This window comes from Alligator sinensis, unplaced genomic scaffold, assembly GCF_000455745.1.
Source record: "Alligator sinensis unplaced genomic scaffold, ASM45574v1 scaffold1300_1, whole genome shotgun sequence".
In the NCBI taxonomy this organism is placed as follows: Eukaryota; Metazoa; Chordata; order Crocodylia; family Alligatoridae; genus Alligator; species Alligator sinensis.
In genome coordinates this window covers 112,462-125,483 of record NW_005843162.1, presented here as the reverse complement: position 1 = coordinate 125,483, position 13,022 = coordinate 112,462, and the positions used below count along the sequence as shown (strand labels likewise).

General features: G+C 43.9%; 2 protein-coding genes across 2 annotated transcripts in view; both read left to right on the top strand.

The window, feature by feature from the left end:
* Window positions 1-9,477: 9,477 nt before the first annotated feature.
* LOC102367917 (olfactory receptor 11H6-like) overlaps window positions 9,478-13,022 on the top strand; it is a 10,633-nt gene continuing 7,088 nt past the window's right edge. The window contains exon 1 of the mRNA XM_006037697.3: window positions 9,478-9,580. The gene's annotated coding sequence lies outside the window, so the exon portion shown is untranslated. The remainder of the gene's footprint in view (window positions 9,581-13,022) is intronic.
* On the top strand, window positions 11,742-12,677 carry LOC102372692 (olfactory receptor 11G2-like). Its single transcript, XM_006037715.1, has one exon. The coding sequence runs from the start codon at window positions 11,742-11,744 to the stop codon at window positions 12,675-12,677; it is 936 nt and encodes a 311-aa protein (XP_006037777.1).

Here is a 13,022-nt window from a genome sequence, read left to right as displayed (position 1 = left end):
TTTCCATTAATATTTACATACGCTGTTAAATTCTGGATTATTTAAACATCTCAGTGTAGGATTTATTGTAATGATTTCCAGAATGTTAATATATTGAAAGAATGGCTATATATTAATCTGTAATCTGTTCAAAGCAAATGAATGTCTTTATTAATTATTATTTATTATAAATATAGTAAATTCAGAATTATACGTTGCCTGAATATCATGGGTACAAGAAAATGTTACATGTTCATGTGTTGTGTTCACAGACCATTAAAATGTTAGAATAGTGATATATTTAGATATGGCTAAATATTAAGCTTAACTTTCTATAAAAGTTTAGATTTGATTAAAATATTATTTGAAGAACTCCATTTTAGGTTTGGTTATCATCATATATGTGTTTTGATATATAATGTTAACCTGCAAGTGTGATAAAATATTGTGTAATGTATGTATATAGCACAGATCTCTAAATTTGGTATACCTGCACACATAAATGAATACTTTGGCACCTTTGAAAGTGACCACAGAAGCAAAGGCAGACAACTAATGGGAATAAGTGTATGAGAATGGGAGCTGCCACATCTGACGAGGAAGCAACACTCAAGGAGATTTCTGCTGCCCCCTTGAAGATAGAGCTTGATCAGTTTATGAAGGGGATGATATTTTGTGCTTGCCTGTGATATCAGGCTCTAAACTTGATCCAGGGGGTAGGTGTTTCCAGGATCAGGTCCTGACTCTTTAGAATTTACTCTTTAAAACTCACAGAATCCTAGAAGAGTAGGGTTGGAAAGGATCTCAGGAGGTCAAGCAATCCAACCCCCTGCTGAAAGCAAGATGGTCCATGGCTAAACCATCCCAGTCGAGTGTTTGTTTGAGATTCCACAACCTCTCTTGGTCGAGTGTTCCAATGCTTCACTAATCTCATAGTGAGACATTTCTTCCTAATATCCAACCTAAATTACCACTGCCGAGATTTAAGTCTGTTGCTCCTTGTCCTATACCCTGTAGTCAGGAAAATAGGTTATTTCCATCCTTCATGCAGTCCCCTTATCTATTTGAATACTGTTTTGTTTTTTTTTCATCTTATCCTCAGAAATCATGTTTCCCAAGCCTCTAATAATTTTTGCTGCTCTCCACTGGACTCTTTCTATTGTACTTACTCAAATCCAAGACATGGGTATTTCTGGTTTTTGTCTTAGATTTGAGTACCAGTTTGGTTGCTCAGCTCTGGCTTCAGCCCTGGGCCAGGGTGGCTTGTGTGCAGGGGGAAGGGGCACAATGTCTTCTTGGATTCTGGTAAATGTGGTAATTTGTCTGCATCTTACTTGATGTGAGGAACCCAAGACCGGACATAACAGTCCATGTGAGGCTTCACCACGCTGAATATAGCAGAAGCATCGCTTCCCTTGATTTGCTAACATTAACATGACACACAACACAACACATTTCTCTTTAGAAATAAAAGTGTGGGGGAGAGATGACTAGCACTGATTCATTAGAAATTGCACTTTAGGAAAACCTCATTAGAAGCTATGGCTTAATTTAAAAAAAATTATGCTATGAAATTCACTGTAAGATATAGTTCTTTAGCAATGCTTTGAGTATGAACATTACAGTAAAATACTGTCTAGGAATTTCTCTCTAGAAACTAGACTTAAAAGCAACACCTTTGTAGGACATTCCTCTTTAGAGACTAGAAATACATCTTAGAGCTTTCTTAAATTGGCTTTTATGTGTTAGAAATTCCTCAAAGAAAATACATTTTAAATATTACACTATACAATTCTCCTTTGAAAAATATCTTTAGAACATTTTTGAGCACTGTAAAGAAATATTTTTTAATACTCTCCCTACAAATCACTCTGGAGCATTTATTCTTATTATGGAACAGTTCACTTAGAAAATATCCTTAGAAAGAATGCCAGGAAATTATCTTAGGAAAATCACCTCAAACATACTCTGACTAGAAAAAGATCTGTAGAAGAAGATCTCTATGAATGAAACTTTAGAAATGTCTATAAAAAAATGCTTTGTTGGCAGATTCCTTTTTACATTTGGAAATTTTATTTTAAGAAAATCTCCTTAAAAATATAGCTTATGCAACCATAAGGAGATTTCTTTAGGGTCTTTTTAATAAATCTACCACTGAAGTTATTCTTGAAAATTATTTGTGAAATAATAACAACGTAGAAAACATTCTTTAGAAAATACACTGGAAATTTCTCTTTAATAATTTACAAAATCCTCTAGAAAAAATTTACAAAAATTTTACTCAGTATTAAGAGCAACCTGACAAAATCTGTTTAGGAAGCTTGAAATGGAAATTATTCTAGGTTACTACTTTTTAGACATCACTCTTTAGAAATGAATGCGTAGTAAGCCCTTTTTGCAAAAGTCTGCTTGTATAAATCTCAATAGAAAATTTTAGGGATAATGATGCTTTCAAAAAAAAAAAAAGATGTGTAAACATTGTTTAAAAAAATGTCATTTGAGAAAAAAATTGTTTAGAAAGTTTTCTCCAGAAATGGTGCTTTCAGAGCAATCTTTGCCAGTAGGGTTGCCTCCAGACTTACCATTTTGGAAAACTCTCTAAAGAAGTACATTTTCTTAAAAAACATAGATCCTTTTGAAAATCTCCCAACTGCTGCTCAGCCTTTTGGATAATACCTGGCTTTTCCTTACCTCTGTGGGTTTCAGGGCTCTCAGAAACCCCTGTTCTTCTTAGTAAGTCATCTCCATCCTAAACCTCAGTAGAAATTTGCCTTCCCCATTTTGCACCAGTGATGAGCTTGCTCCTGATGAAATGGGGAATGTAGGAGGAACCTGCAACTGGTGGAATAGGATTTTCCTCTGGACAATGCAATGTCTGAGAAACAATCAAAGCCTGAAACTCCCCAATAAATGCTGGCTTTGTTTTCTTCATAACCTGGAAGCTCCTTAGGGAGGCGGGATATTTCTCTGAAGGATGCTTCATGTTTCCACCCAATCCTCACCTTGTAGGCATCATATCATCATCTTGTTGCGTAAGGCTTGCAACTTGCAAAAACTTTGTTCTTCAATGTATTATGCTGTTTGTTCAGCAGAAAGTACTGGGTCTCTTACAAAGGTCTGTTGTGACTTGTGACAAGCTGATATGGAAGACATTTTTAAGGCCACGAATGATTTAATTTAGTCTGACCTCCTGTATCACATATGCCATACCATTTCACCCAGTTACAGTGTCTCGAGCCCAATCAGATCTATTTGATTAAAGTGTGTGACTCAGTGTAGGTCAGCTGCAGAAAAGGCAAATGTGGTTGTGGCCTGCATCAATAGGCACATTAGGTGCATAACCCTTCTTCCAGGGACCAGATGGCAGTAACTAGAGCCCAGTTCAACTTAGGGGTTTTTACACAAATTGATTATTACAGCTTGAGCCCCCACCCAGAAACCGTGGAAAATAATTTCTGAGTGTTACAATGTGAACAAACTTCCCCCCTCACAAGCAATATTAAATGATAACAGGATTGAGGCAGAAGGGAAATAGAACAATAAACAGATTTAGGAAACTCTTAATAATGAGTAGCCCACCTCAACCCACTATTAGCAGTTTAGCACAATCAGTATGTTCGGACTTCTCCCATCGTCCCACACAGGGTAAGCAGCGTGGTCAGTAAATCCAGCACAGCTGATATCAAGTCCAAGGTGTCCCTTGCCTCACCAGTGTTGGGAGGTTTTCCTTCACTGCTGCTGTTGTCACTCAGTGTAGCTTTTGGTGGGTACTGCTCTTTTGTTGCTGTTGTGGCTCCTTGGGGGCTCTGCTCACCATTACTGGGGAGGTGCTGCATCACCACCACCACTGGGTTCAGGAGTGCCTCAAAGTGCTCTTTCCATCTAGTGTGGTTAGATTCATTGTCTTTGAGGAGCATCAAGCCATCCTGCAGTTGCAGGACAGTAGGACCTTGGGAAGTTGTAGATGGCTTTCATTGCCTGGAAAAAGCTATGCATGTCATGCTTGTCAGTGTAGAGCTGGATTTCCTTGGCTTTATCTTGTTACCTCTGGTTTTTGATCTCCTAGATCTTCTTTTGAGCTTGAGCTTTGAGGAGCTGATAGGTCTTCTTCTGCTGAGATGAGATATCACCTTGCCAAGCAGAATGAGCCCTTCTCTTCCAGGGCTTGGATCTCGGCATTACTCTCACCAAACCAGTCTTGGTGTTGATGGGTGGTATAGCCTATGGATTCAGCACAGGCCATATGGATAGTGGTTTTAAACCCCTTCCAGAGTTCCTCAAGGTTGCCTTCATTTGTGGGCAGGGCAGAGAGCTTTTTGTGAAGACGCTGTTGGAGATAGTTACAGGCATTTAGGTCCTGACGAGATTTGGCATTGAAAGTCCTTCACATTGCTTTTGGCTGATTTGAGTGTTTTGGAGCAAGCTGGATGTTCATAATGGATCTGATGAAACCATGATCTGTCCAGCAGTCATTGGTTCCTCATGTAATATGGACGTCCATCTGATCATTGGCTCTAACAATAGCATAGTCAAGGAGGTGCCAGTGATTAGAGCAAGAGTATTACCAGGTAGTCTACCCCCCGCCTTCCCTCCACCCCTTTGTAGGGTGAGCAGAAGTGATCTTGATAGGACTGCTCAGTCACAGTTGCAGCTGCCAAATTGCATCCCTGTCTCAGCCTGGGTGCAAAATGATCATCAAGCTACTGCAGCCTGAAGGGGCAGATCCAGAGGGCATGCAATGGCACTACTACACCACACATTTGGACTGGATTGTGCTGCTGGAGCCTCTGGGAATATTTTTTTTAATAGAAGAGAATCCCCCTTTCCCTCTGTACTCAGAGGCACGTCCCCTCCCAACCACTTCTTCTGTCCCCCACCTGTCCTGATGCTGTCCCCACTGACCAGGGGCCAGAGATATCTTCAGAACTGTTTGTGCCCTTTCCAATTGGGCTGCAGATGGACTGGGCTCACCTAGGGCAGTGACAGTGGCAGCAGCTTCCTGTGTCTGCTCCTAGGGGAAGGGTAGCATGGGGGAACCCACCTGTCCCCATTGCTGCTGCCGCTGTTCCCAGTTAAACCAGCCCCCACACAGCCCAGCTGGAGAGGGTGGGAGCACCTCTGAAGCTTGCCTACACCTGGAACAGTGGGGAAAGCAGCAATTTCATTTTCACTTGAAGACCAAAGTATTCAAAACAACCATCCTTGACTTTCAGTACCTTCTTGACTGCCATCCTTGCACACACAGAGGAAAACCTCCAGACTGCACTGGATCTCTTTCCAGACATCTTTGCAGGACCCGGGTAACTATACGCTAATCAGCCTAACTTCTACTCCAGGGAGAAACCTGGACATTTTTTATTAAGGAGTCTATGTGTGATAGGCTTGCAGAAAGTAGGATTCTGAATGACAGCCATCATGGCTTCATTGTGGGCAGGTCTTGTCTCACCCACCTCATCTCCTTTTACGATCAGGTGGCTCACCACCTGGATAAGAGAGAGGAGGTTGACATTATATACCTCGACTTCCAAAAAGCTTTCAATATGGTATCCCACAATGTTCTCGTGAGCAAATTGAAAGACTATGGGATTAACTGCAAGACAGGTGAGTAGGAAGCTGGCTGCGGGGTAGGACCCAGAGAGTCCTAATGAACGGATTTGTGTCGTCCTGGCGAGAAGTGGCTGGTGGTGTCCCTCAGGGGCCAGTGCCTGGTCCAGTGCTATTCAACATCTTCATCAATGATTTGGATGTGGGGGTGAAGAGCTCACTGGCCAAGTTCACGGATGACACCAAGTTATGGGGAAGTGTGATCACACTTGAAGACAGGCTGCACATACAGGGGGACCTGGACAGGCTGGCAAGTTGGGTGGACCAGAACCAGATGAAGTTCAACGTCAAGAAATGTAAAGTGATCCACCTGGGGATGAACAGTCCCCTGCACATCTACAGGCTTGGCAATGCCAACCTGACCAGCACTCTGGATGAAAGATACCTGGGAGTAATAATTGACCACAGTATGAACATGAGCCAGCAGTGCGACGCTGTAGCCAGCAGGGCTAGCAATACCCTGGCATGCAATCAATGCATTTCCAGCAAAACCAAGGAAGTGATTCTTCTGCTCTACTTGGCATTGGTGAGACCACAGCTGGAGTACTGTGTCCAGTTCTGGGCATCGCACTTCAACAAGGACATGGCAAAGCTTGAGAGAGTCCAGAGAAGAGCCACCTGTATGATCAGAGACTTGCACGGCAAGCGATACGAGGAAAGGCTGAGGGATGTGGGACTCTTCAGCCTGAAAAAGAGAAGGCTGACAGGGGACTAGTTAGCAGTTTATTGCTACATCGGAGGCGTACATCAAGGGCTTGGTGAACAACTGTTCACCAGGGCACCCTTGGGAAAAAAACAGGAGTAATGGCCACAAATTCCTGGAAGATCATTTCAGGCTCAACATTAGGAAAAAAATCCTTCACAACTAGGGTGTCCAGACTGTGGAATAAGCTCCCTCCAGATGTGATGCAATTGCCTACCCTGGAAATCTTCAAGAGGAGACTAGACAGTCACCTCGCTGGGGTCGCCTAACCCCAGTTGTCTTTTCTGCCTGGTGGTGGGGGGCTGGACCCGATGATCTTCCAAGGTCCCTTCTGCCCTTACAATCTATGAATCTATGAAACAGGAAGAGCACAATGGAACAGAAAATTGTATTAAGATCTCTCTACCACATTATTGAGGATGGTGTGATCTCTGCGGGCTGCTAATTGGAGCATCCTTGAGAGTGGTACCTTCCCGCTTTCCCAAGGGCCTGCCAGTTCATGACAAAAGCAAAACCAACATTCATTGGGAGCCTTTGCTACCGGTTGTTCTTCAGGCATTGCATCCTTCATTTTCAACCAACTGTTCCTCCTTTTCAACCAACCGCTCATGCCTGCTGGTCCCCATGCCATCCAGAATGGGTGCTCTCTTGGTTCAGGAGTGAAGGAGGCAAATCTGCAGTGATGTTTACAGTGGAGACAGCTGGCTAAGGTTTTTGAACTTGGTCATGAGACCTACAAAGGTAAAAACTGTAAGGGATTTTCTGATTGATTGAATAAGGGGCAGACCTTTTTAAAAGAGCTTATAGTTTCAAGAACATTTTTTTCTTATGAGAGTTTTTCAGAGAGATCTTATGCACCAATGCCATACAAAAAAAATTAGACCATTTTCTAACCAGAATCTTCTAAAACATCCTTTCTGAAGAGATCTTTGTATCCAACTTTGTCTAAAGGATCATACTAGAAATAATGCTCTACTGAGATTTTTTTGAGTAGCCTTTTCTAAAGAAAAAATAGATTTTCTAGATCATTTTTTTCAATTTGAAAGGGTTATTTTTAAAAAGGCTTTTCCCCTTCCCTTTAGGATACTTGCAGAAATTTTTCCAAGGTACACTTTTCTAAATTTTAATCTCTAAATGATATTTCCTATTCAGCTCCTTCAAAGTATAGTTTCTAGAAACTATTTCCCCAAACAATTATTTTTAGAGTAATTTCTCACACTTAAGACCTTGCTAAAGCATTATAGTCTATAGAGACTTTTCTCAGATAATTTCTAAAAAAAAAAAAGAAAAAAATACTGAGGCATAGATTTTGACAAGTACTTGCAAAAGTGTGATTTCTAGTGACTTAGCTCTAGACATATTCTTTTCCCAAAATAACTGTTTTCTAAGGAGAAATTTGTAAGAGGGTGTTTTTCAAAAACACACGCTAAAGAGTCAGGTACTGATGCTTAAAATAATTGTGCACCTGTGTATTTATTTGCAGGACTGTGGTGTTAATTCCCAGAGAAATTCATCAAAAGTATATTGAGCCGTGCAGGACTAAAAGGAATCTCCTTGGTAATCAAGACCAATCCCTTGCCACCACAGGCATCCAAATGGATGCCATCCCTTCATATCGTCCCGCTCCATCTGGGAGGTAGTTAGTAGGGCTGTGCAAAGCTTTGGGTGCTGGCTAGTAGGCCTAGTAGTTAGGTTTTATACTTCCACAGTTGCTATCCAGGAAGGTGCTCCTCTCATGGTAGTTTTCCGTTCCTTCTTATGCCCACAGTGTCCTTGAGAATTTTCTACAAAGAATTTTCTAGTGATCATTTTCTATTGTCATTTCTGAAGAGAATTTCTAGAGCAATTTTGAAGGCTAGCTTCTTAAATTTATTTTCTAAAGCACCTTTAGTAAAGTGTGACATTTGTAAAGCATATTTTTCAAAGCAAATCAACTCTTGCAGAGGTGAGTGGGGGAGGAACTGTGCATATAGAATATCTGTGTGTGAGTGTGGGTGGGTGCACGCATGCGTGTGCACGCACACATGTTTAGGCTGCTGTGCTTCCAAGGTGGTCTCTTTCATAGAAAAGAAAAGAAAAGAAAAGAAAAGAAAAGAAGGTTAAAGTACCATTTTAGCTCTTTCTGAAAAGTTTCTGGCCCGTTGTTCATTCTCTGAGCTTAGGCAGCAAGAACACATGCTTCTCTCATTTGCTTAGACCCAGGTTTAGTAGAGATTGCTTATCTGATCAAATCTGTAAATCAATAGAAAATGACCATTTTGACATAAAATGGACCTACTGAGCTATTATTGCCAATTACTTTTTTAATAATATGATCTAGAAATTAATCTTTGCTATTTTGCTATTCACTAAGTCACAGTTCATTACAGGTTTTAATATTGGTTTCATATTAATTTTAATATTGAATGAGTATTAACAACAAGGCTACAATACAACACTCAGTTGGCATCTAGAATCATTAATATAATAAAATCATGGAATCATAGAAAAAATAGTGTTGGAAGGGACCTCATGAGGTCATATAATCCACACCCCCTGCTCAAAGCAGGACCAGCCCCAAATAGATCATCGCAGCCAAGGCATTTTCTACCTGGGTCTTAAAAACCTGCAAGGACAGAGATTTCACCACCTCTCTTGGTAACCTATTCCAGTGCTTTTTTCCTACCCTCCTCGCAGGAAAGTTTTTCCTAATGTCCAACCTAAACTTCCCTTGCTGCAATTTGAGCCCGTTGCTCCTTGTTCTGTCGTCTGCCCTCACTGAGAACAGTCCAGCTCCCTTCTTTTGAACTCCCCCTTCCAGGGAGTTGAAAGCTGATATTAAATCCCCTCCAAGTCTTCTCTTCTCCAGACTAAATCAGCCCAGTTCCCTCAGCCTCTCCTCACAAGTCGTGTGCCCCAGCCCCCTTTTTATTTTGTTGTCCTCCACTGGACTCTCTCCAATTTGTCCACATCCTTTCTGTAGTGGGGGGCCCAAAACTGGATACAGGACTCCAGATGTGGCCTCACCAGTGATGAATAGAGGGAATAATCACTTCCCTCCATCTGCTGGCAATGCTCCTACTAATGCAGCCCGGTATACCAGGCCAGTATGTTGTTAGCCTTCTTAAAAACAAGGGCACACTGTTAGCTCATACACAGTTTATTCCATATGCAATAATTGATTTCTTATTTCAGGCGCACAGAAAAATTAATATGGAGAAGCATCTCAACAGCACAAACTATCAGATCTTTCTCCTGCTTATCTGTTAGGCCTCACTCATGACTGATGACAATCCTGGATTTCCTGAATTCAAGGTAAATACTTGTAAAGCTTCCCAGTGATCCAATTTTGGTTTACTCATAAGTAATGCAGAAGGGGAGGAGTGGGGTAAAATTTTCAATGACGATGTTGGGAGTCTGAATTCTATTTTGAAAAATGGTCCTTTTAAACCATTAATCTGAGCCATTTAAGTGAAGAAAGGGGGTTGCCTGTCAGCTCCCTGATGTTCTCTCGAGCAGTGCTTCTCAACTTGTGGGTCACGACCCAAAAGTGGGTCACAAGAAGATTCAAAAGGGTCACAAGCAAGCCCCAGAAAATTGTGGGAAAGTGCAGGTTTCCCTTTATCAGCTGGCAGCATTCCAGCCTGCCAGGGGCTGCTTGGAGCGGTTGGAGGCAGCGGGTGCATGTGCATCTGCATGTGTACATACATGTGGCTGGTATGCAGCCAGGAAGGGTCATGGGAGCAGCTCCAGCAGCTGGATGCAGGTAAGTGTATTGGGAGTGGGGGTTGGAGGTCCAGGTCTTGGGGACTGCCTGGTGGGTGGGGGGGAGAGGGTAGGGGGGGTCCTTCCAGGGTGGCGGGGAGCTGCATGGCTGGGCCAGCGGCACCCGGGCCGGTGACTATATTTGCAGGGTCGGGGCGTCCAGGAGACACTACTTGGGGAGCAGGTGGGGACGTGACTAGGCTGCCTGGCACGGCATGGGAGCCTCAGGCCAGTGCAGGGTGGGTGCCACAGGCCTCCCCTCCTCCTCCCTCCAGCCCATCCTGGGGCTGGACTTGCTCCCCTGCCACTCGCATGAGCCAGAGCTGCTGCAGTCACCGCGCTCCGGCCCGAGCGGGACAGGGTCAGCTGGGAGCTCCCTCCGGCAGGGCTGGGGGGACAGGAGGCTGCAGGTTGGGAGGGTCACCAGCATGGCTCAGGGGGGCAGGAAGCTGTAGCTTTGGAGTGAGGGGCATTGGCAGGACCAGGGCGCTGTGGGTTGGGACTGGCCATCAATCTTTACAAATGGGTCCCAGTACAAAAAAGGCTGAGAACCACTCGTTTTGAGCATCATGTGCTCTTATGACCAGCACAGAGAAGGGTTTCCCATCCTCTAGACTGTGGTTTTAAAACTTCCTAAAGCCACAGAAACTTCTCACATCACTTCTTCTGCCATGGAGCCCCTACCATTACTCTGTGAACTGACATGGAGCCCGGGGACCTGGCCCCCAGTGGCAACACATCATCTCTCAGCCTGTTCGGCCTGAACTCCTGATTATCTCTTGCAAAAGGCCACGGCTCCATGGAACCGAGTTTGAAAACCACTGAATTCAACTGGCCCTCCAAAGCACACCCAGGCATGGGGATGTGTTCCCTAGGCAGTATAGCTGGTCTAGAATGATGATTCTCAACCAAGGTGCTGTGGCACCCAGGAGCACCATGAGGTCCTTTTAAGGGTGCTGCATCATCTTAGCACTGTTAGGTGTGCAAGTGCCTACGTGTGACCTGCTGAAGAATGCATTGTATTTGAAAGCTCACCTAACTTTATTCCAGCCGTTCAGTTGGCCCAATAAAGGATATCACACCCCAAAAAATCCTTGCTTATTTGCATAATTTGTGGACCAACATGGCTACAACATCCCTCTAACACTACAACACACATGATTCACAAGATGAACCCAAAGATTTCCCATAGGAATTCTTAGTGTCAAAACAGTTGTGATGTCCTGTTGTCTTTCTGAGTTCTGTCTGAGCAACAGAAGAAATGCTCTGTTATTTCTCTGTAGTCAAAAAATGTCTGGGATCTAAGTCCTGGAATTTTCTAAAGGGTGCCTTGTGTCTAACGAGGGGTGTCTAGAGTCCAATGAAGTCGAGAACAACTGATCTAAAGCATCCATGCTGGGCTTTTTTCATGCATGGAGGGTTTTGGATCATGTATGTATGGACTTTGAAATGCATTTTGTGTGCGAGCGTGTTTGCACGTGTATGTGGCACGTGTGAGAGCACTGCTCCCTGTGTGGAGATGGAACCACGCTCAGTGAATGAATGTTTGCTTTTCTATACAATATGGTCAACGTTCTCAGCGCTGATGATACAACAGGAGTCCTAACTCCTAGATTTCCCAGCTCTACCCCACTAGAACCTTATCCATTCTCAAAGCCAGGAATAAAACTGGGATATCTTGTGTGTCATTTCTCCAGATCCAAGCTTCCCAATGATTTTAAACAATGCCACGAGCCCTGTGACTGAATTCATCCTGTTGGGCTTTTCATTCCTGGACCAGACAAGTCACCGTTTCCTCTGTGCCCTCCTCTCTTCAGCCTACGTTCTGACACTGGCAGGCAACCTTTGCATCATGTGGGCTATTCTACAGGACCCTCGCCTCCACCGTTTGCCCATGTATGTCCTCCTGGGGAATTTCTCTTTCCTGGAGATCTGCTACATCACAACTACAGTGCCACAGATGCTAGTGGATCTGGCAACCCCTCAGGGGGATGTCATCTCCTTTCAAGCCTGTTTTCTCCAGTCCTACTTCTTCTTCTCCATGGGAACCACTGAATGCTTCTTCCTTTCAGCCATGGCCTTGGATAGGTACCTGGCGATTTGTCACCCCCTGCGCTACCCCAGTCTCATGTCCCAGAGGTCCTGCTTACTCCTGGTGGTCTCTTGCTGGGTTTGTGGCTTCCTCTGGTTCATCATCCCCATTGTCCTCATCTCTCAACTCCCCTTCCATCACCTCAATGTCTTGGATCATTTTCTTTGTGATCCAGTCCCACTGGTGGCTGTCTCCTGTGCCCCTGCTCCCTACACTGAACATGCCCGCTATAGCCTAAGTTCCCTCCTCCTTTTTTCCACCTTTCTATTTATTCTGGCCTCCTATGCAATGGTTCTTAAGGCAGTGATGAGGCTGCCTCGAGGGGCTGGGAGACGCAAGGCCTTTTCCACCTGTACCTCGCACCTTGCTGTGGTGGGTCTCTTCTATGGCACCGTCATGGTCGCTTATGCCAATCCAGCAGCCTCGGGGAGCAGTGGGAAGATGGTTACACTCTTTTATGCAGTGGTGACACCACTGTTCAACCCATTGATCTACAGCTTGAGAAACAAAGAGGTGAAGGAAGCTTTGAGGAGGACACTGTTGGGGGAGCGATAGCTGTTCCTGTCTAGCTCCTGGTGGTACTGGCTGGCTGGCTCACAGCATAGGGAGTGTAACAGGGTGGGTTGTGTCTGTAGGAGTCTCAGGAGTGCCCAGGAATGACACAGAGGCCTTTCACCTTTAGGAGACACTATCTCTGATCCAACTGAGCAAACACATTTTGTGTGACTGCTAGGAGTCACTCTGCATCTAATGATAAAAACCTATTTGACCATTCACTTGGAATACAAGCTGTGTGTGTTTCTGTGCCCGCACAAGTAAATAAGTGCAGTGATAGTGCATGCCTGCATGCTGGATCCTCTCTTTCCATTTTTGGCACTATTTAATTTCAATTGTTTCCCT

Excerpts from the sequence above, each read along its gene's own strand:
- LOC102372692 (XM_006037715.1), top strand. The coding sequence starts at position 11,742 with ATGATTTTAAACAATGCCACGAGCCCTGTGACTGAATTCATCCTGTTG.